This window comes from Macaca fascicularis, chromosome X, assembly GCF_037993035.2.
Source record: "Macaca fascicularis isolate 582-1 chromosome X, T2T-MFA8v1.1".
NCBI classification, from domain to species: Eukaryota; Metazoa; Chordata; class Mammalia; order Primates; family Cercopithecidae; genus Macaca; species Macaca fascicularis.
In genome coordinates, this window is record NC_088395.1 from 151,208,886 (window position 1) to 151,233,287 (window position 24,402).

At 41.4% G+C, this 24,402-nt stretch overlaps 2 protein-coding genes across 3 annotated transcripts; both read left to right on the forward strand.

Annotated features, from left to right (window-relative positions):
* Nucleotides 1–828: 828 nt before the first annotated feature.
* LOC102127123 (sperm protein associated with the nucleus on the X chromosome N1) lies at nt 829–11,004 on the forward strand. Of its 2 annotated transcripts, none has more exons than XM_045383917.2 (4): nt 829–1,865; nt 3,420–3,425; nt 10,273–10,472; nt 10,863–11,004. In XM_045383917.2, the coding sequence occupies exons 1-4, from the start codon at nt 1,791–1,793 to the stop codon at nt 11,002–11,004; spliced, it is 423 nt and encodes a 140-aa protein (XP_045239852.1). In that variant the 5' UTR covers nt 829–1,790. The 2 variants fall into 2 exon arrangements, with proteins under 2 accessions (XP_045239852.1, XP_045239853.1); XM_045383918.2 differs by having other exon boundaries at nt 10,273–10,450; nt 10,841–11,004.
* A 12,209-nt stretch (nt 11,005–23,213) lies between these two features.
* Nucleotides 23,214–24,161, forward strand: LOC102127506 (sperm protein associated with the nucleus on the X chromosome N1). The gene is made up of 2 exons (XM_005594747.4): nt 23,214–23,294; nt 23,931–24,161. Exons 1-2 carry the CDS (start codon nt 23,214–23,216, stop codon nt 24,159–24,161), a joined length of 312 nt encoding a protein of 103 aa, XP_005594804.2.
* The last annotated feature ends 241 nt before the right edge of the window (nt 24,162–24,402 follow it).

A 24,402-nucleotide genomic window follows, 5' to 3' on the forward strand; every position in this document is an offset into this window, starting at 1 on the left:
GTCAACCTGTGGGAGGAACCTAGGGCCACGCCTTCTCTATATTTGGTCCTCTCTCTGATTGTCTTTTAAAATATCTTTAGCTTTTTATTTTGAAACAATTATAAGTTCATTAGAAGTTTCAAAGATATATACATGGAGTCCTTATGTACCTTTCAACCAGTCTCTCCCAATAGTACACTCTTCAGTACACTACCACATTACACTATCAAAACTAGAACACTGACATTGATACAATCCAGAGCTTTTTAAGATTCAACACTTGTCTTTTGGCTATTCTAGGCACATTACATTTCCATATGAATGTTGTAATTATCTTGTCAATTTCTATTAAAAAGCTATTTTAGAATTTTGGTTAGAATTAAGTTGAAACTATAGATGAATTTGGAAATAACTGCCATCTTACAATATTAATCATCTAAACAAAAATCAAAGAATATATTTTAATTTTTCTATGCCATTAATTTATCTTTGCAATTTTTTTGTAGTTTTCAGCGTACAAGTCATTTACATCTTTGTTCAGATTTGTCCCTGAGCCTTACTACTTTTAGTGATATTTTAAATTGCAATTGTTCTTAGTTTCAACTTTCAGTTGTTGAAATTAACTTCCAGTCCACCCTAGGACTACCACTGGCTGAAACACTGTCTCTTCTAATATATAACTTTTAATATATAAACATACAATTGATGTATATGTTGATCTCTCACTCTGCAATGTTGCTAACCTCAATTATTGTAGAAGCATTTTTTTAGATTGACTTTTCTACATATACTCTCAGGTCTTTGACAAAAGATCCTTTTACTTCTCCCTTCCAATCTGAATGCTTTTTTTTTTTTTTGGCACTGGACACGACCTCCAGTACAAAGCTTAACTACGCCCACACTGGTGCACATGTTGGTCTTAGATTGTAGTATCCTGAATGTAAACACTGAGAACAACTTCCAGCACTTGAATATCCACTCCTTCCCCCACCCACATACTGGCAGAATTCATGTTGAGAGACTACATTTACTATGAACATATACCCCTCATTTGAAACAAGACTAGGATACACGGTAAAGAATGTTTATTCACTAAAGTTCTGACAGACTGAAGGCCATTGTTTCAGATTCTACATGGACATTGCGCAAAAGAACATGGGTTGAAATTTGCCTGGCAGTAGCCTAAAAGTAAATCGTCTTCAAGGTGCATATGAAGGAACTATAGGAGGGAAATGGGATAATTTATTATTATTATTAATTAATAATAATTAAATGTAACTAGTAATTAATAACTAAATGTAGCCACACTAGCTTGGAGGGATTTGAGGTGAGACATGTAAAATACTAGGGCATGGTGGGTGCTGGAAGACAAAAGAATGAATCACTTACTAGGAATGGCTGTGGGGAAGGGCTTGAAGGAACCATCCTCTCGCTTCCATGTGAACCATGAACATTAAACATGGAGAAATGAGGAGCGGCGGCAGATCCGTTTGGGATGCATCGTCTTCAGGGGATGCCGAAACAACAACAGCATTTGGTTTCCTCTACACCACTTTCCCCTCCCCCGCAAGCCCAGGGAGTGGGCAGCAGTGGTGCTTTGTGATGCCAAAGCCACCCTAGGACTGCCATTGGCTGGGACGCTGCCTGTATGATCAAACAAAGCTCAAGGGCGTGGCTTTGCCTTGTCACCAGGAGGGTATATATAGGGAGGGCAAGAGCTCTGGGACATTCCCCTGGGAAGCTTCAATATAGCTGTGGAAGTCTGGACTCTACAAGAGCCTACTATAGACATTCTACAACCAACCACAATCATGGAACAGCCAACTTCAAGCACCAATGGGGAGAAGAGAAAGAGCCCCTGTGAATCCAACAACAAAAATGATGAGGTAAGATTGTTAGGTTTTGAAGGGAAGGTGAGGGTGAAAGAAAGACACACTGAGAGGGGGTGGCTCAAACAGCAACACAGGAATACTGCAGACACCTGTGGAAGTGGGGGACCCGCTTAATGCGAGAGCCCACCGCTGCTTACAGGCTGGGGTGCTTGTAGGTATAGGTGGGAGGGGCCTGGGCAGTATGGCTTCCTGCCTGGCAGGATATTGATAAGATGGTTTTATGATCAGGCTGTTTGGCCCTTTTTCCAGTGGGATGCCATTATGGTGTTTCTGGGAACTTCGCCCAGCAAGATATGATAGGAAAATTTCTTTAGTTGGGCCTTTGTCCGCCTTGTGTTACGATGATTAGGTAAGATTTTTCTCCCAGCCCAAACCCCCATGGAATGTTTCACTTTGACCAAGGTCTGCAAAATAGCAGGGGGCTTACTAAATGGTGGTTTGGACTTGCATTCTTTGCCTTCTACTTTAGTATAAAAGGAAGAGAGGCGTTGTTGAGTATCTGGCTGCCTCCTGCTGAATAGGGGAGCTGTAATCAGGGTTTGGGTTTTGAAGCAGTGGGTGTTGGACTTCAGAGTGGTATTCCTGGGGGCACTGGTACTGGACTTGGCAGAGGAGAAGGATGGTATCCATGTGTTGCTGGGTGGCTGCGTGGACGAGGGAGTTTGGCCTTCGGGAGATAAAGCAGGATATGAAGGTGAGTATACCTGGGCCAACTGTAGTATCAGGAGGAGGAAGATTAAGGGCCCTAAGAAAGGGGCCACCTGCTACCCCAGTGCTGAGTGAAGCAGAGATGTTCAGTTCTGCTAACACTAGAATGAGATGTAGAGCCTGCTTAGTGTGTGTGGAGGAAGATGAGACAGAAGCTACTAAAGGAACCTGGATGGTCTGCTTGTTAGGCAAAATGTCAATGTCTAGACTGAAACACCAGGGTGCATGTTCCTGACCAATTGGCCAGTAGGCAGAGATAAGAGTTTGTGCCATAAAGGAAGAAGACACTGGGGGTGGACAGACAAAAGTTGTAGGTTATGGTGGCAAGCCATGAGAAGGTGGGGGTTGAATTCTGCACAAACCCTTTGTTTTAACTTTTATATTTTTCCAAGTTGAATAGCTGCCAGCAAGGGTAGCCCCTCTGAGGGCCGGATAGGAAATGGTGGTGGGGGAGGAGGTGAAGGCTGTGTGGTTTTGGAGAGAGAGGGGGAAATGGGTTTTTGTAACTATTAGCCACTGTGGTCCTGACAGGGCAGAAGGATACAGGTTGCAGTTGAAGGAATTGTTTGTGGATTTTTTCCAGGGAGCACCTTTGAGTTGGATACATGGAGAGCGGCGCTGTCAGAGAGGGGAGGGGTTGGTAGGAGGTGTGGGAGGGGTTGGTAGGGGGTGTTTTATGAAATCTGACTGGTAACATCTTCAGTTAAGAGGCTATGAGGCGAAGGAGGGTGACAGCCCTGTGTGTGACGGTGTGGGTGGATTTGATGGATTGGGGGGAAAAGGTGTTTAGCCGAGCAAGATTATAAACAGGTTGGGGAATGAATTGGTCAATTGGGTGAGATGCAGGTTTATTTTGGACCAGGTTTATGTGGCCAGGTTGACAGGAAGGGCTGTGAACTAATGGATTTGTGTGGACAAACAAGTTTAACAGTTGGAAGTAAAAGGGGAGTGTGACTGATTTAACAGGCAATGTGTGAGGCTGATGAAGGGGGCTCAATTGTTAGACATTCAGGGTGGGCACTTAGAATATCCCACAGACAAAGAGGACAAAGGAGAAAAAGGAGATTTGAGTAGGAGTGAAATTTTGGAAGGTGCCCTGCAGTCATACCTCCTGCATTAGTGTGAGAAACTGGCAGGACTATTCAGGGACATGGGGAAGGGAAACCAGGAAAGATCTGAAATAAAGTAGGAGGTAAAATATTGGAAATTGGCGACGAAGAGTGTTATGGACTAGGGCATTTGTACTGGCAACTTCTGGAATTCTTGTTAAGTACAGTGAGGTTGGTCCTGTAAGGGAAGGAGAATAATTTGGGGGTGAGCAAATTTCTACATGTGGATCTGGTGCTCTTTTTAGTTTGGAATGGTGCATTCAGTGTGGAAAGGATGTTAGCTTTGCCCCAGTCAGAGTAGTTAGGATAACCTGGTGAGGACTCATCCACTTAGGTTGGAGAGGGGAGGAGGAGGAGTCTGTGATTCAGACCCAGTCCCCTGGCTGTAGGGACAGGGAGGAGTGTTTTCAGGATGGACGTTTAGGCTGGGTCAGTAAGCATTTGCATACTGTCTCATTAGGTGTTGGGTGAGGTGTAACGCCGGCCAAGTATTCCATATAGAAGGGGGAGAGAATACAGGGAGATCCTGGAGGATAAAGGGGCATTTGTACATGAGCTTAAATGGGCTTAGGCTGAGGGGCTTTTGGGAAATGACTCATAAACGCATGAGGAACAGTGGGAGAAGTGAAGTCCAGGCCATTTTAACCTTTAGGGAGAGTTTGGTTAGTTGTTGTTTTTTATACAATTTTTCCTGAAGATTGGGAGTGGTAAGGAATATGCAAAGCCTATTTAATGTTTAGAGCCTTTATCAGCTGTTGGTTAAACTGTGAAACAAATTGGCCCATTGTCTGACTGGATGCAAAACGGGAGTTTAAACCGGTGGATAATATGAGTGGAGAGAATAGAAGCGATGGTGTGTGCCTTTTTGGTGGTGGTAGGAAAAGCTTTTATCCATCCAGAAAAATGTATCTACTATTGTCAGAATGTAGAGGAATCATTTTATGGGGGGCATGTGAGTGATGTTGATTTGCTAGTCCTGCCCTGGTAAGTGTCCTCAGGCCTTGTGGTTGGAAAGGAGGTGGTTTGATAGCTTCCTGAGGGGAAGTTTGAGTGCAAAGGGAGCATGCCTTAGTAATATGTTTGAGATGGGCAGCTATGGTGGAAGAATGTATATAAGTTTTTAAAAGCTGGAGTAGGGGCAGTAACCAGCATGGAAATGGTTGTGCACATATAAAAGTACAGAAGGTTTTTTCAACTTGGGCAAGACACTTTATCATTGAGGTAGAACCATTTTTTCCTGAATGACACCAGCCCTGGCAATTGGGATTTGTTCCTCCTGGGTATATACGGGGTGTATGCTGGGAAAAATGAGCAATAACGATGGGGTTTTAAGGGCTGCCTGCCAGGCTGCTGAATTCTCAGTTATGGCATCTGTAGCCTTCCGGTGTCCCTTGCAATGGATAATGGTGGCCATCAGAGGTAGTTTATCCACCCCCAGCAGCTTATGTATAAGTTTGCCATTTCTTATGGGGGTTCCTTTTGTAGTTAGGAAACCCTGTTCCTGCCAGATTAAGACATGAGAGTGTAGGACATGGTATGCATATTTGGAATTGGTGTAAATGTTGACCCTCTTTGCTTTTGCTAGAGTGAGGGTCCTGGTTAGGGCAACTAGCTTTGCCTGTTGAGAGGTAGCATGGGGTGGGAGAGCACTGGATTCTAGGAGTTTATTTTCAGCAATGATGGCATAGCCAGCTGCTGGACATGGGTCCCTAAAAGAGCTTCCATTAACCAGGTATGTGTTCCCTGCAAAAGGGCACCTGAAATGTGTTCGAAGTGGGAGGAGAGGGAGTCTAAGAGGTCCAGACAGGAGAGAGAGAGCTTAGAGTCGGAAGTGTTTACAGAAAGGAGGGTGGCTGAGTTGAGAGTTTTATATCTCTGGAAGGTGATCAGAGGGTTACCTATGAATAAGGCATGTACCTGCTGAAAGTGGGATGGTGGGAGGGATAGAAGAAATTGATGGTTTATGAGGTCCTGTGGGTAATGGGAAGATGCAATAGTAATGTGTTGGTAGAGAGGGAGTTTCCGTGCCTCTAAGGCCAGCGATGTGGCCACACCCAAGATTTTTAGTCTGAGTGACCAGCCTTGGATGACAGAGTCCAGTTGTTTTGAGAGATGTGCAATGGCTCGTGCGGCGTCGCCGTATGTTTGGCAGAGTAGTCCAAGAGCAAGGCCTTGGTCGGAATATACATACAAAGTACAGGGCTTGGGATTGGGCAGTCCCAGTGCCAGTGCAATTAAAAGGGCATTTTTTAGTGTAGTTTAGTTTAGTTTTGTTTTTGTGGGAATTTATGGGATAAGCTGGGTTTGGGGGTTTTAGGATAAGCCCATGAGAGGCTATGTAGAGCGCCTTGGCCAGCAAGTCAAAGTTGGGAATTCACAGCCAGAAGTATCCCACAAGGCCCAAGAAGGAGGGGAGGTCCTTTTTTGTGTGTGGGGAAGGGGCATGTCCCAAATTAGCTCCTTTCATTGGGTTGGGATGGTTCGAGAATTAGGGGTTAGGACAAACCCATGTTTGTGCTACCTGAGATTTTGCGGGTTAGGCCCAATATCCTCGATTATGGAGGAAGTTTAAAACCTGAGTGGTGTGTTGAATGGACAGGTTAAGGAAGGGGCTACAGAGAAGGAGGTCATTGACGTATCGGAGGAGGGCACTAGGAAAAACAGGAAGTTCAGCTAGGTCCTTGATGAGGGCCTGTCTGAATAGGTGGGGGCTATCCCGGAACCCCTGTGGGAGTATAATCCATGTTAGTTGGGTGGACATGTGAGTACTAGGATTTGACTAAGTTAAAACAAAGAGACTTTGGTAAGCTGGGTTTAAGGGAATAGTGAAATAGGCATCTTTTAGCTCCAACACAGAGGAGTGTGTGGTAGATGTAGGAATATGGGAGAGTAGAGTATATGGGTTGCAGACCACCAGATGGATTGGTACCACTGCCTGGTTAACAACTTGGAGATCCTGGACAAAGGAGTAAGTCTTGTCTGTCTTTTGGAAAGCCAGAAAAGGGGTGTTGTGGTGAGAGTTGACAGGCTTGAGAATTTGAGCTTGCAAAATTTACAGATAATAGGTTTTAGGCCCCTAAGCAAGGCTGGATTAAGGATATGTTAAGACTGATGAAGGAAAATGGAGGGGTTTTGAAGAGTTATTTTAACTGGGATGTGATGTGTGGCTATTGTGGGTTTAGAAACATTCCAAACTTCAGAATTAACAGAAGGTAACAGGGTAGATAATGAGGATGAGTGGGAGAAGAGGGAAGCATTTAGGTGTCAGAGTAAAATAAAAGTTGTAGAATTGTAGGAGCCACATTGCATGGAGACCTGGGATTGACTTAATATGTCCCACCCCAAGATACATGTAGGGGATTGAGGAATAACCAGGAAACAGTGGGTGAAGAGGGGTGTTGAATAGGTTGTATAATAAAGGACCAGTCTGGGGGCTGGGCGCGGTGGCTCACACCTGTAAACCCAGCACTTTGGGAGGCTGAGGTGGGCAGATCATGACGTCAGGAGATTGAGACCATTCTGGCTAACATGGTGAAACCCCATCTCTACTAAAAATACAAAAAAAAAAAAAATTAGCCAGGCATGGTGGCGGGCGCCTGTAGTCCCAGCTACTTGGGAGGCTGAGGCAGGAGAATGGTGTGAACCTGGGAGGCAGAGCTAGCAGTGAGCAGAGATCGCGCCACTGCACTCCAGCCTGGGTGACAGAGCAAAACTCTGTCTCAAAATAAATAAATTAATCAATTAATTAATTAAAGGACCAGTCTGTTTGTGCCTAGAGGCGATTCCATTGATTCTCACAATAGAGATCGAAGAACTGAAAAAGGGTCCAGAATATTCTGGTAAAACTGAGTAACTAGTTGTCCTATTGAGTATCCAATAGGAAAGACATGGGCTTACCAGAGACTGATAGCATTACCCTGGGTTCTGTGGTGGTGATGGCGGTGGGGGCGGTGGACTCCAGGCCCCATCAGACTTCAGGTACAGGTGGTGAAGCAGGATGAAGAGTTTTACTGAGCACAGTCTGACTTCCAGTGTTGCTTGATACCACAGATGGGGCAAGGTTTCCAGAGTGTCCTGGGATTGGGTAGACTTTTTCCCAGTGTCCATGTTGGACGCACTTACAACAGGCTCCTGGAGTTGACCGTTGCCAAGTTGAGGAATTCTGTATGCCTTGGGAACCCTGTTGAGTGGCAGCTATCAGCATGTGGTATTTAGCCTGGTCCCTTTTTAGGTTTGGGGTTTTTAGTTCTTCCTCTCTATTCTTAAAGACCTTAAAGGCCACTTTGATTAAGTCTCTTTGGGAGGTTTGAGAGCCATCCTCCAGTTTTTAAAGTTTTTTTCAAATGTCTGGGGCTGACCGGGAGATAAAGTGTAAATGGAGGTCGATTTTGCCCTTATTGGTATTAGGGCTTAAGGTGGTCTATTTAGTTGCGACCTTTGAAAGGCGGGAGATGAAAGGAGCAGGGGCAGCTTTATTTATGCCAGCTAGAAGGCATGATATCATATGGCCCGGTTTCTGTCTGTCTACGGAAGTCGCCTGAAAATTCCAATTGGGGTCAGTTCTGGGGACAGCTAGGGTTCCTATTGGGTTATGAGAAGCATCTTGTTGGTGGAGGGTGTTCTCATGGGCCTGGGTGCCAATAAAGATGTGTTCCCTGTCCTCCAAGGTGAGGGTAGAGGAGAGGATGACATATATGTCATGGCAGGTAAGGCCATAAGACTTAGAGAAGTAGAGAAATTCCTTGTGGAAGGAGGTAGGATCCATTGAAAAGGAGCCAAGTCTCTTTTCACTATGGGAGAAGTCAGCTAGAGAGAAGGGAACTTGAATTCAGATTATGCCTTCAGCCCTCGCGACCTCCTGCAAGGGAAGGACTTTGGAAGACCTTTGGACACGTGCCTGGTTTTCGGCAAAAGAGGGCTGGGCGTGAGACCTGGTTTGAGGTGGAGAAGGAAGGGGGATGGAGGGCGACAATAAGGGGGTGGAGGAGCCGGATCCGAAGGAGAAGGTGGAGGGATTGGTGGTGGGCAGGAGGCAGAGGAAAGGGTGTGTTGGCCAGGTTGAAATTCAGAGGAGGAAGCCTTGTCTGTAGGAGGAGGCATTTTGGGGGGTTTCTCCTTGAGGAGGAATATTTGAAAAGGTGAATAAGATTGGCAGAGAGAGAGAGTGAGGCATGAAAGAAGATAAGCAAAGCACTTCAGATCATTTACCATTGTGTTGGAGAAAGTTTTTAAGATTATGTTGAATTTGGAAGTTGAATGTTCTGTTTTATGGAAGAGGGGAGTGTATACTCTGGATAGGAGTGAATACCCCTGAGGAAAGTGAGTACCCTGGAAGGCAGTGAATACCCCAGCGGGGAGCGAGCACTCCAGAGAGAAGTGAATACCCCAGAGGAAAGTGAGTACTTGATTCCTCCTGGGAGAAGGGACCTGGAGAGTCGGGGCAGCCCCGTACTATTTATGCTCCCCAGAGGCCGGAGCGGCCAGAGTGGCAAGCGTTCTGAGGCTGTCCCCTGAAAAGGGAGGCTGCAGTCACCTGGTGACTGGGGAGAACTCTCACCCAGCACTTGATTTTTTTTGGAGAACAGGCAGAAATAGCGAGGAATCCAGAAAGGAGGAAGAGGGACACTCACCCACTAATTGAAGCTCAGTGTTGGATGTGATGTCCAGCAATGGGGGTGATCCTTGTTGCAGCTGCCCAGAAAGGGGAAGGAAGGGGGAAAAAAAAGCTGGAGAGTTTGATCAATATCTGGAGGTTAGCCCAGGGCTCGAGAAGACTAGAGAATAAGGGGAACCGGACTAGGAACAGGGAGATCACTCAGGATCTGGAAGCAGGCCCCAGTCTTGTTTGTGCTGCTTGCTGCTTTCCCGGTTGCAAAAGAAAACTTACCCATTAGAACCCAATCACCATTCCAGGTTTTGACACCAAAATGTTAGGTTTTGAAGAGAAGGTGGGGATGAAAGAAAGACACACAGAGAGGCACACAGAGAGGGGGCAGCCCAAACAACAGGACAGGAATATTGCAGACAACTGTGGAAGTGGGGGACCAGCTTCATGCCAGATCCCACCACTGCTTACAGCCTGGGGTCCTTACAGGTATGGGTGGGAGGGATCTGGGCAGTATGGCTTGCTGCCCGGCAGGATATTGATAAGATGTTCTTATGATCAGGTGGTGTGGCCCTTTTTCTGGTGGAATATCATTGTGGAGTTCCTTAGAACTTTGCCAAGCAAGATATGATAGGGATGTTTCTTTAGTTGAGCCTTTGTCCTCCTTGTGGTCAGGTGGTTAAGCAGGATGTTTCTCCTGGCCTGAACCCCCATGGAATGTTTCACTTTGACCAAGGTCTGCAAAATATCAGGGAGCTTACAAAATGGTGCAGTTTGGACTAACAGGTGACCCTACCCATGCTCCTTTTCTTCTTCCCCATAGATCCCTGCCCTATGATTCCACCTTGTTCTTCTCTGGCACAAACCCCTTCTTCAACCTGCATTCCTTCTCATAAAGCCCCCCTTGCTATCCAGTCTCTATCCTATTCACCCAAAATAATGTCTTTCTGGCCTCTCCCTGTTTTCTTAACACATGCAGGAGACACCAAACAGGGACTTAGCCCCTGAACCGAGTTTGAAAAAGATGAAAACATCAGAATATCCAACAGTATTAGTGTTTTGCTACAGGAAGGTTAAGAAAATAAATTCAAATCAACTGGAGAATGACCAGTCCCGAGAGAACTCCATCAATCCAGTCCAAGAGGAGGAGGACGAAGGCCTAGACTCAGCTGAAGGATCTTCACAGGAGGATGAAGACCTAGATTCATCTGAAGAATTTTCAAAGCAGGATGAGGAACTAGAATTACTTGAAGGATCTTCACAGGAGGATGAAGACCTAGACTTACCTGAAGGATCTTCAAAGCAGGATGAGGAACTAGACTTACTTGAAGGATCTTCAGAGGAGGATGAAGACCTAGACTTACCCGAAGGATCTTCACAGGAGGATGAAGACCTAGGTTTATCTGAAGGATCTGCACAAGAGGACGAAGACCTAGACTTATCTGAAAGATCTTCACATGAGGATGAAGACCTAGACTCAGCTGAAGGATATTCACAGGAGGATGAAGACCTAGACTTACCTGAAGGATTTTCACAAGAGTATGAAGACCTAGGCTTATATGAAGGATATTCACAGGAGGATGAAGACCTAGACCCATCTGAAGGATCTGCACAGGAGGATAAAGACCTAGACTCAGCTGAAGGATATTCAATGGAGGACGAAGACCCAGGCTTATCTGAAGGATCTTCACAGGAGGGTGAGGAGAACTAGTCAAACATGGAGAAACCACATTGGACAAATCCTCACCACCAATGGTGATGATTACAGTAAAATCAAGTTTGAGAAGCTGATGACTGTGTATCTGTCTGTTTTCTGATGGTGGGGAGGAAGGGAAGGGAAGAAGTAGGCATTTGAGAAGGGAGGGATATGAGGTCCTGTAGGGTTGGTGGACAGACCCACAGGTTGACAGTTAGTTAGCCAGACATTGTACATAAGTCCTGGGGGATAACTGATTCCTAAAGAAAATTTTCTGCTTAAAATTTTATCTAACAGAAAGCGGAGATGTGTATATGTTCATGCAACTGTACCCGGCAGCACATTGTTCTGCTGAATGTACATATCAAAGGTATTCACATCCCCTTTCCATTTTATATTTTCCAAGGTTAGAAATATATGCTTTATAAAGAGTAAATGTTCTTTAAAATACAAAGCACAATACAAAAGAAGATAGGAGATGTAGAAGTAAATAAACAGCAGGAAAGCATTGCTTATAATGAAGTGATTGAAAAGCCAATTTTAAAACAAAATTTTCAATGCATCTTAAATATTTATGTTACTGTTTCAATGACCTCAACAGTCTTTAATCAAGATAAGTATGCTTTAGAAATGTGTTGATACCTGCCAATTGTGAATATTCAAAATTGCCATGACTTGGGAAAAAGGAAAGTAAAACACTAAGTTTGAGGAGCTTTTTTCCATGGAATGAGAACTGCAAGGTGGTGAGAAGGGGTTAGGTGTGATGTGGTGAGATCATTTTTAGGAGAGTGTGTCTATTATCAGCTTTATAACACTTCCATTTTGCATTATAATTTCCTGAAATTCATCATTCAACACTGAACTCAGCGCTGTCTCTTACAGGAGAAAGGAAAACCAGTCCAAACTCAGCTGACTCCCACCTGGGAAGGGGACATTTAAACCACCTCTAGCCAGAAGGAAATTTCCCATCCCAGTAATCAGCGGGGCTGTGGAGGGGTGCACATGACCTACCGAGATACCAGCTGGGGCAGCCAAGGGAGTGCTGGCATCACCCCTCTCTAGCCCCAGACCGCACAGCTAGCAGCTCCATAAAAGAATCCTTCCTTCCGCTTGAGGAGAGGAGATGGAATAGTGAGGATCATTTTTTTTTTGTTTTCTTGCATCTTGAATACCAGCTCAACCACAGCAGCACAGGGCACTGGTCAGGGTTGTGAAGCCCCTGCTCCAGGCACTAGCTCCTAAACAACATTTCTAGACACACCCTGGGCCAGAAAGAAACCTGCTGCCTTGAAAGAAATGACCAAGCCCTGGCAGCATTCATCACCGGCCAACTGAATAGCCCTTGGTTCTTGAATAAACAGCAGCGATACCCAGGTACTGCATCAAGGACCTTGGGTGAACCTCTGAGACATACTGGTTTCAGGTACCAGCATGGTAAGAGGGCAACAGAGTAACAAGTGGGCTATTGGGGTCCTGAGTTCCAGGACTTGACCATTTGACAGCAATTCTGGACCTGCCTGTGACCAGACAGGTACCCACTGCCCTGAAGTGAGTCCCAGGCCTGGCAGCATTCTCAAGAACCACCAGCTGACTCAAGAACCCTGGGGACTTATGGGAGCATCAGTGGTAGTGTTGCAGTACTCTCCATGGCCTGTTGTAGGGGTGGCTACACGGTGAGGCTGCCCTGCCTTTGAAAAAGAGAGGAAAGTGTGGGAAGAACTGCTTCTTGTGGTTTGATTGCCAGCTCAGCTGCAATACAATAGTACACCAGGTCTTTAATTCTAATCTCTGACTCCTGGATGACACCTCTGAACCCACCTGAGGGAACTCACTGCCCTGAAAGGAAGGACACAGGCATGGCTAGCTTTGCCACCTGCTGAATATAGAGCCTCAGGGCTTTGAGAAAATATAGACAGTAGCCAGGGAGTGGTTATAGCAGGGCTTTGGCAAGACGTAGCTCTGTGCTGGCTTCAGGTCTGACCCAGCACAGTCATAGTGTTGGTGGATACAAGAGTGTCTGTGTCACTCTACCCCCAGCTTTAGGTGGCTCAGAACATGGAGAGAGAGACACACACTTTGTGTGGGAGAAAGTAGGGGAAGAGAACAGAAGTCTCTGCCTCATAACTCAGAGACTTCTCCTGGATCTTTTCTGAAACCGTCAAGGTGGTACCTCCAGAACTATGCAAGAACTGCAGCATTACTAGGCATGGGGGACCCCTAAAGCAGATACAGTTTAAAACAAAACCCCCCAAGTATTTGCAAATAGCTGGAAAATATTCTCAAAAAGGACGGTCACAAACAAGCCCAGACAGTGAAGACTACAATAAATACCTAACTCTTCAATGACCAGACACTGAAGAATATCTACTAGTATCAACAACATCTAGGAAAACATAACCTCACCAAATGAAGTAAATAAGCCACAGGAACCAATTCTGGAGAAACAGATATGTGACCTTTCAGACAGAAAATACAGAATAACTGGGTCATGCCTGTAATTCCAGCACTTTGGGAGGCCAAGACAGCTGGATCACCTGAGGTCAGGAGTTCAAGACCAGCCTGACCAACATGGTGAAACCCCATCTCCACTAAAAATAGAAAATTAACTAGGCGTGGTGGTGCATGCCTATAATCCCAGCTACTGGGGAAGCTGAGGCCAGAGAATTGCTTGAACCCAGGAGGCTCAGACTGCAGGGAGCCGAGATCACGCTATTGCAGTCCAGCATGGGCAACAAAAGTGAAACTATGACTCAAAAAAAAAAAAAAAAAAAAAGGTGGGTTGATAAAACTCAAAGAAATTCAATGTAACACAGAGAAGAATTCAGAAATCTATCAGATAAGTTAGCAACAAGTTTCAAATAATTAAAATGAATCAAGCAGAAATTCTGGAGCTGAAAAATGCATGTGATAGACTACAGAATCTCTCAAACTCTGTTAATAGCAGAATCAATCAAGCAGAAGATAGAAAAAATAAGCTTGAAGACAGGCTATTTGAAAATATACAGTCAAAAAAGACTAAAGAAAAACCGAGTAGAAAGCAATAAAGCAATGAAAAACCGAGTAGAAAGCAATGAAGGAATCTAGAAAATGGCTTCAAAAGGACAAATCTAAGAGTTATTGGCCTTAATGAAGAGGTACAGAAACATATAGGAGTAGAAAGTTTCTTCAAAGAGATCATAATAGAGAACTTCCCAAACCTAGAGAAAGATACAAATATCCAAGTACAAGAATGTTATAGAACAACAAGCAGACTTAACTCAAAGAAGACTACTTCAAGTCATTCAATAATAAAACTCCCAAAAACCAAGGATAAAGAAGGGCTCCTAAAGCTGCAAGATAAGAGAAAAAAATAACATTCAATGGAGCTCCAATATGTCTGGCAGCAGACTTTTCAGTGGAAACCTTACAGGCCAGGAGACAGTGGCATGACATATTTAAAGTGCTGAAAGAAAAAAAGCTCTTTTACCTTAGAATAATACATCTGAAAAAAAAAAAAAAAAAATCCTTCAAACATGAAGGAGGAAAAAAAATGGTCCCAGAGTAAGGAAAGCTGAGGGATTTCATCAACACCAGCCCTGTCCTACAAGAAATGTTACGAGGAGTATTTCAATCAGAAAGAAAAGGATGGTACTGAACAATAAGTAATCAACTGAAAGTACAAAACTCAGCGGTCATTGTAAGAACACAGAAAAACAAAATATATTATAACAAAGTAATTGTAGTGTGTAAACTACTCTTATTCTAATAGAAAGCCTAAAGGACAAACCAATCAAAAATAAAAAGCACAACTTTTCAAGACATAGTCAACATAATAAGATACAAAGAGAAATAACAAAAAATTAAAAAGCGGTGGGATGAACTTAAGGTGCAGCTTTATTAGTTTTATTTTTCTTTGCTGTTTGTTTACGCAAATAGTCTTAAGTAAATATCAGATTAAAAATAATGGTTTATAACATATTATTTGCAAGCCTCATGGTAACCTCAAACCAAAGAACATGCAATGTATACACAAAAAATAAAAGGCAAGGAACTAAATCATATACCCACAGAAAAATCATCCTCACTAAAAATAGACAGGAAGGAAAGAAAGAAAGAAGACCACAAAACCATCTGAACATAAAAATCAAAATGACAGGAGTAAGTTCTTACTTATCAGTAGTAACATTGAATGTAAATGGGCTAAACTCTTCAATTAAAAGACACAGACTGGCTGAGTGTATGAAAAAACAAGACACATTGACCTTTGCCTGTCAGAAACACACTTCACCTCTAAAGACACACATCTACTGAAAATAAAGGGATGGAAAAAGATACTCCATGCCAATGGAACCAAAAAGAAGCAGGATTAGCTACATTCATAGCAAACAAAATAGATTTCAAGACAAAAAATGTAAGAGGAAAAAAAGTCACTATGTAATAATGAAGGGATCAGTTCAGCAAGAGGATATAACAACTTTACATATATGTGCACCCAACCCTGGAGCACCAAGGTATATAAACGAAATATTATTAGAACTAATGAGAGAGATAGGTCCCAACACCATAATGGCTGGAGGCTTCAACACCCTACTTTCAGCATTGGACAGTTCTTCCAGACATAAAATCAACAAAGAAACATCACACTTAGTGTACGTTATAGACCAAATGGATCTAACAGACATTTACAAAACACTTCTTCCAAGGACTGGAGAATGCACCTTATTTTACCTAGCACATGGATCATTCTCAAGGATAGAATATATGTTAGGTCATAAAACAAGTCTTAAAACATTCAAATAAATTGAAATTACATCAAGCTTCTTCTCTGACCATCAAGAAATAAAACTGGAAAATAACAAGGGGAACTTTGAAAATTATGCAAATACATAGAATTAAAAAATATATATGCTCCTGAATGACCTGCAGGTCAATGAAGAAATTAAAAAGTAAATTGAAAAATGTCTCAAAATAAATGATAATGGAAACACAACACACCAAAACCTATTGGATACAGCAAAAGCAGTATTAAGAGGGAAGTTTATAGCTATAAGTGCCTACATTAAAAAAGAGAAACACCTTCAAATAATCTTATGATGCATCTTAAAAAAATAGAAATATAAGCTCAAACTGAACCCAAAATTAGTAGAAGAAAAGAAATAATAAAAGACCAGAGCAGAAATAAATGAAAGTAAAATAAAGAAAATCAAAAGACTATCAATGAAACAAAAAGTTGGTTTTTTGAAAAGGTATACAAAATTGATAAACCTGTAGCCAGACTAAGTAAGAAAAAGGAGAGAAGATCGAGATAAATAAAATCCGAAATTAAAAGGACTAATACTGGAAAAATTCAAAAGATTATTAGTGGTGACTATGGGAAACTTTATGTCAATAAATTGGAAAATCTCCCTGAAATGCATAAGTACTTACCCATACAACCTACCAAGTTTACATGAAGATATCGAAAACCTGAGTAAACCAATAACATGTAACAAGATAAAAGCCGTAATAAGCAGTCTCCTAGTAATGGAAAGCCTAGGACTTGATGGTTTCAATGTTGAATCCTACCAAACATTTAAAGAAGAACTAATATCAATCCTACTCAAACTATTCCAATAAATGGAGGAGAAGGAACTACTTTCAAAGTCACTCTAAAAGGCCTGTTTTGCCCTGATACCAAAATCGGACAAAGACACATTAGAAAAAAAAAAAAAAAAAAAAAAAAAAAAACCTACAGGGCAATATGTCTGATGGATATTGATGCAGAAATCCTTAACAAAATACCAGCAAATCAAATTAAACAATACATTAGAAAGGTCATTCATTATGACCAAGTGAGATTTATTGCTGGGATGCAAAAAGGTTTTGACAGGTACAAATCAGTCAATGTGATTCATCATACCAACAGAATTAAGGCTAAAATCATATGATCATTTCACTTGATGCTGAAAAGACATTTGATAAAATTCAAAATACCTTCATGGTAAGACTCCTGAAAAAAACTGGGTATAGAATGAACATACGTCAACATAATAAAATCCATATATGTCAGACCCACATCTAGTATCATACTGAATGGAAAAATGTGAAAACCTCTTCTCTATGATCTGGAACATGACGAAGATGCCCACTTTTACCACTCTTATAAAGTGCTGGAAGTTCTAGCTAGAGTAATCGAACAAGAGAAAGAAATAAACAGCATTCAAATTGGAATGGAAGAAGTCAAATGATCAGTGTTTGCAGATGATATAATCTTATATTTGGAAAAACCTAAAGACTCCACCAAAAAAACTCTCAGAACTCATAAACAAATGGTTTAAAGCTGCAGGATACAGAATCAACATACAAAAATCTGTAGCATTTCTAGATGCCAACAGGGAACAACCTGAAAAATAAATTTTAAAAAATCATTCCACTTACAATAGCCACACATAAAATGTAACACCTAGGAATTAACTTCACCAAAGAACTGAAAAATCTGTATAATGAAAAGTAAAAAACACTGATGAAAGAAATTGAAGATGACATCAGAAAATAGAAATATATTCCATTCTAATGAATTGGAAGAATCAACAATTTTAACATGTCCATACTACCCAAAGCAATCTACAGATTCAATTCAATCTCTTTCAAAGTACCAATGAGATTCTTCATAGATATAGAAAAACCAATCCTAAAATTTATATGGAATCACAATAGATCCAGAATAGCTAATGCTATCCTGAGCAAAAAGAACAAAACTGGAGGAACTACATTACCTGACTTCAAACTATTCTACAGAGCTATAGTAACCAAAACAACATGATACCAGCATAAAAACAGACTTACAGATCAATGGAACAGAATAGAGAACAATCTGCATGCCTACAGAGAACTAATTATCAACAAAAGTACCAAGAACATAACTGGGTAATAGTGTTTTCAATAAGTGGCGCTGGGAAAACTGAATTTCCATATACAGAAGAATGAAACTAGACCCCTATCTCTTGCCATATAAGAAAAACAAATCTAAATAGATGAAAGATTTAAATCTGAGATCACAAACTGTGATATTGCTACAAAAAAAAAAAAACATTGTGGAAAATTTTCAGTACATTGGTCTGCAAAAAATTTCTTGAGCAATATCTTACAAGCACAGGCAACCAAGCAAACAGTGAGAAATGAGATTACATCAAGTTAGAAAGCTTCTGTGAACTCTTAATAAAGTGAAGTGACAACCCACAGGATGGGAGAAAATATTTGCAAACAAGCCACATGACAAGGGATTATTAACCGGAATACATAACAAGCTCAAGCAACTCTATGAGAAAAAAACAATCTAATAAATCGATCAAAACCAGGCAAAAGATTTGATTAGACATTTCTCAAAGGAAGACATAATAATGGCAAACAGGCATATGAAAAGTTATGCAACCTCATTGATCATCAGGGAAATGCAAATATAAGCACAATGAGATATCAACTCACCCCAGTTAAAATGGCTTTTATTCAAAAGACAGGCAATAACAAATGATGGCGAGGATGTTGAGAAACTACAACTCTTCTACACTGTTGGTGGGAATATAAATTAATACAACCATAGTCTGAAGGTTCCTCAAAAACCTAAATAGAGCCACCATGTGATCCAACACATCTACTATTGGGTATATACCAAAAAGAAAGGAATTCATTATATTGAAAACATATGTGTACTCTCATGTTTGGTGCAGCACTGTTCACAATAGCTAATAGTTGGAAGTAACCTAAATGACTGCCAATAGATACATGAAAAAAAAAAAAAAAGTGGTACATATACACAATGGAGTACTATTCAGCCGTAAAAAGAATGAGATCCTGTCATTTGTAACCACATGGATGGGACTGGAGATCATTAGGCTTAGTGAAACAAGCCAGGCACAGAAAGACAAGCATCACATGTTGGCACTTATTTGAGGGATCTGAAAAACAAAACAATTGAACTAATGGACATAGAGAGTAGTAGGATGGTGACCAGAAGATGGAATCTGTATTTAGGGGTTGGGGGAAAGGTGGGGAAAGTTATGAGTATAAAAAATAGAAAGAGTGAGTAAGACATACTGTTTGATAATGCGACAGAGTGACTGTAGCCAATAGTAACTTAATTGTACATTTCAAAATAACCAAAAGAATATTATTCATCTGTTCGTAACATGAAGGATAAAATTCTTGAAGGGATGAATACCCCATTCTTCATGTCGGGATTATTCTTTATTGCATGCATGTATCAAAACACCTAATGTACCCCATAAATATATGCACCTACTATGTACTCACAAAAATTAAACAAAAAAATTAAAAGACAAAACGTTAAAATGTTGAGCACTGTAGAAAATTTCTGTCTACTCAGACTGTTTGATTTTAAGGAATCAGTTTTATTTTCTGTCAGGCTGGACATTACTTCAGAATATCTTTTCAATATGCCAGATATGAAATATACTCATGGGATGGCATTTTCTTCAAAAACTGAAGAATGAGGACCATGGTCTTTACATCTATATGACTAGTCCAGTGCTTGAGATAGATTCTATTATCTCTTTAGAGTTGCTGAGGTAGCTTACTTCTGTCTCAAGAATCCTATTTCTGGGCTAATTCTCCATATTAAGTCGCCCGCATTGTTCTTAGGTGCTAGTATTTTCCCAGTGGTAATAGAATCAGAGGGAAGAACCACAGTAGTTCAAGGTAGTATAGGCCCACCACACATAGTTTTACACTGTGGAGATGTGAATCTGTCTGGCTGGAATCATATTACCTAAAGTTTATAGGAATCGTAGTATCTTTAAAAGTGAGAAGTATAGAATCACAGCATATTTTTAAAAATGACATTGAGCATTCCAGTTTACTCATTCTACAGCTGAGGGATCTGAAGCCTACAGAAGGTATGCAATTTACCCAGAGTCTCAGAAAGAATATGAGATATAGGGCAGATTGAACTAGGTTTGAACACTGTTTCACAAATATTGAGTTACTGAGCTTCCCTGGGCCTCAATTTCCTCTCCAGTAAATCAGACCTCCATGATGATATCTACCTCCTGGGACTGTTGTGAGTATTGCACCTTGGCTAAACATCTTCCCTCTGCTTTTCCAGATTCACTCACCACCCTTCTTCACCTGCTCTGTCCTAGGAGGCTATTTAGAAAGGATTCTCTCAATGGGCTCCTGGACTCTGATGTCCACTGGGTTTGGCTAATGGGGAGCTCCAAGGACAGTCAGAGGTGGAAGGAAGGAAGGGGAGTGAGGGCCGTGGACTTATTCTCCTGGCTCCATCCCTGTGAGTCACCTCGGGCGGGATAAATCTCGTTAGAGGTCACTGTTCTTCTCAAGGTAGCTATTTCCTCATGACTATTGATCATTTCTGGTTCTAGTAACCACTTCCTCCCTGCTGTCATTCCTCTAGGTCTATAGTGATGGCAGCTGCAACAAGCACTATCTCTGATGGTCTCCCTGCATCTACCTGTTTGTAAATGGTTCCTTTGCAGATAAATATTTGTCAAATTATTTAATTTTGCATGTACCATCTGTTTCCTGTTTGACTTTGATACCATATGCTTACAGCAGAGACTGGCATATAGTAGGTTTATTGTGTATGGAATCTATTGCTAGCAGTAATAGTAGTAGCAGTGTAGAGGTAGTAGTAGTTGCAGTGGAGGTAATGGTGCTGGTATTTTTCAAAGCTACTCATTCAGTCACATGCAAAGCCAGCGGTAAGTTGTAGCCCTCTTCCATACTCAGCTCTTTCTCATTAATTGCTCTTCACCTGTCTGCGCTCCAGAGGAAAATATATGGTTGGCCTCTAACTCCTTACTCTTTGTGGCCACAGAGTAGTGCAAATCCCAAGCAGATCCTATCCTATATCTGGTACTCTGTGTGGTGTTTAAACCTGCCTTAGACAGGTAAAAAGTATTTAAAAAATTATTTAAAAAGTTGTGGAGGGTTATTATTGTAACTAAACTACTGTCAGTTTATAATGTCAGTTGTACAAAGTCCCAAACAGGAAGTAAAAGGGTGCCCAGGACTCCCTGCTTCTTGTCCTGGTCCATGTCTGACTTACGGTGTGACATGGGAGAGTCCCTTTGAGTATGTTTCACAACCTGATATGATGAAGAAGAATACTCTTGAAAACTGAACACATCAGAAATAAAAACGTTCAATACAATGAACTCATTGTACACTGATGACCTTTAATTTTTTATTATTCATTTTGTGGAAAATATAACGTCATCACTAATGATTTCAATAGGAGTTATTTTATAAAGTCAGTTGCAATCTTTCAATAGAAATATGCACTAAATGTTTTCCTAACATTTGGCTTAATTTTCCTTGGATAGTGATATACCCATAAAAACATTTTTGGTAAACAAATTCAGAAAACAATTTTAAAAGGTAATAAGGTAATTGAAAGCTGTTATTTTCAGCAATTGTAATCAGTTTCTGACCTGCTCTATTTGATGCAGCATATGCCTTTTGGTTTTGTTTGTTTTGTTTTCCATAACATGACATGACAGGGTGTTATTCTCACTGTTAATTGCAGGCAAGGGTACAAAAAATTATTAGAAGTTAGCTTGTGAGCACTTAATAAATGGAATTGTTGAACTCTAGACAACATCTGGGGTTCACTAAAAAAATTTGTATACCTTGATACCAATCTTCTTTTGGTTTGTCTGTGTTTAGATGACAGTCATGGGAATGCAATACATTGGTTGTATCTGGATGTCAGCAGGGTATTTTGCTAGGCCTTTCATGATTTTATGGTGTATGAAATAAAGATATGTGACCTTGATGAATGCTGGATCAAAATTCCAGGGTCTACTTCTCTTTTGTTTCATTAAATTTTTTTTCCCTTATTGAGTTTTGTGACTTCCTATGCAGAATGAGACAAGTGTTAACCTGTGGGAGGAACCTAGGATCATGCCTTCTCTATCTTTGGCTCTCTCTCTTACTGTCTTTTAAAACATTTTTAGCTTTTTATTTTGAAACAATTATAAGTTCACAAGCAGTTTCCAAGATATGTACACGGAGGCCTTATGTACCCTTCAACCAGTCTCTCCCAATAGTATACTCTTCAGTACACCTCCACATTACACTATCAAAAGTAGAACATTGACAATGATAAAATTCAGAGCTTTTTAAGATTCAACAATTGTCTTTTGGCTATTCTAGGCACTTTACATTTCCATATGAATGTTGTAATTATCTTGTAAATTTCTATAAAAAAGCCTTTTTAGAATTTTGATTAGAATTGAGTTGAATCTACAGATGAATTTGGAAATAACTGCCATCTTACGATATTGAATCATCGAACCAAAAATCAAAGTATACATTTTAATTTTTTCTTATGTCATTAATTTATCTTTGCAATGTTTTGTAGTTTTCAGTGTACAAGTCATTTACATCTTTGTTCAGATTTGTTCCTAAGGCTTTCTATTTTTAGTGATATTTTAAGTTGCACTGTTCTTAGTTTCAACTTTCAGTTGTTGAAATTAACTTCCAGTCCACCCTAGGACTACCATTGGCTGAAACACCGTCTCTTCTAATATATAAACTTCTAATATGTAACTTCATATATATAAACATACAATTGATGTATATGTTGATCTCTTACTCTGCAATCTTGCTAACCTCAATTACAGTAGAAGCATTTTTTTAGATTGACACTTCTACATGCACTCTCATGTAGTCTTTGACAAAAGATCCTTTTACTTCTCCCTTCCAATCGGAATGCAATTCTTTTTTTTTTTTTTGGCACTGGACACAATCTCCAGTACAAAGCTTAACTATGCCCACAGTCTTGCACATGTTCGTCTTAGACTGTAGTATCCTGCGTGTAAACACTCAGAACATGAATGTATTCCAGCTTCCATGTGAACCATGAACATTAAACATGGAGAAATGAGGAGTGGCGGCAGATCTGTTTGGGATGCATCATCTTCAGGGGATGCCGAAACAACAACAGCATTTGGTTTCCTCTACACCCCTTTCCCCTCCCCCGCAAGCCCAGGGAGTGGGCAGCAGTGGTGCTTTGTGATGCCAAAGCCACCCTAGGACTGCCATTGGCTGGGACGCTGCCTGTATGATCAAACAAAGCTCAAGGGCGTGGCTTTGCCTTGTCACCAGGAGGGTATATATAGGGAGGGTAAGAGCTCTGGGACATACCACTGGGAAGCTTCAATGTTGCTGTGGAAGTCTGCACTCTACAAGAGCCTGCTATAGACATTCTACAACCAACCACAATCATGGAACAGCCAACTTCAAGCACCAATGGGGAAAAGAGGAAGAGCCCCTGTGAATCCAACAACAACAACAAAAATGATGAGGTAAGATTGTTAGTTTTGAAGCGAAGGCATGGGTGAAAGAAAGGCACACAGAGAAGGGGCGGCTCAAACAGTAACACAAGAATATGGCAGACACCTGTGGAAGTGGACGAGCTTATTACCAGAGTCCACTGCCACTTACAGGCCGGGTTACTTACAGGTATGGGTGGGAGGGAGCTGGGCAGTATGGCTTGCTGCCCGGCAGGATATTAATAAGATGTCTTATGATCAGGTGGTTTGGCCCTTTTTCCGGTGGAATATCATTGTGGTGTTCCTTAGAACTCTGTTAAGCAAGATATGATAGGGATGTTTCTTTAGTTGAGTCTTTATGAACCCTGTGGTCAGGTGGTTAGGCAGGATGTTTCTCATGGCCTGAACCCCCATGTAATGTTTCACTTTGACCAAGGTCTGCAAAATAGCAAACAGCTTACACAATTGTGCAGTTTGGACTAACAGGCGACCCTACCCATGCTCTTCTTCTTCCTCATAGATCCCTACCCTATGATTCCACCTTGTTCTTCTCTGGCACAAACCCCTTCTTCAACCTGCATTCCTTCTCATAAAGACCCCTTGCTATCCAGTCTCTATCCTACTCACCCAAAATAATGTCTTTCTGGCCTCTCCCTGTTTTCTTAACAGATGCAGGAGACACCAAACAGGGACTTAGCCCCCAAACAGAGTTTGAAAAAGACAAAAACATCAGAATATCCAACATTATTAATGTTTCCCTACAAGAAGTTTAAGAAAATAAGTTCAAGTCAAGTGGAGAATTACCAATCCCCAGGGAACACCATCTATCCAATTCAAGAGGAGGAGGAGGAAGACCTAGATTCATTTGAAGGATCTTCACAGGAGGGTGGGGAGGACTAGTCTCACATGGAGAAACCAAATTGGTCAAATCCTCACCACCAATGGCAATGATTACAATAAAATCAAGTTGGAGGAGCTGATGATTGTGTATATCTCTGCCTGTTTTCTGAAGGTGGTGAAGAAAGGAAGGGAAGATGTAGGCATTTCAGAAGGGAGGGATATGAGATCCTGTAGGGTTGGTGGACAGATCCACATGTTGACAGTTAGCCCCACATTGTAAATAAGGACCGGGGGAGAACTG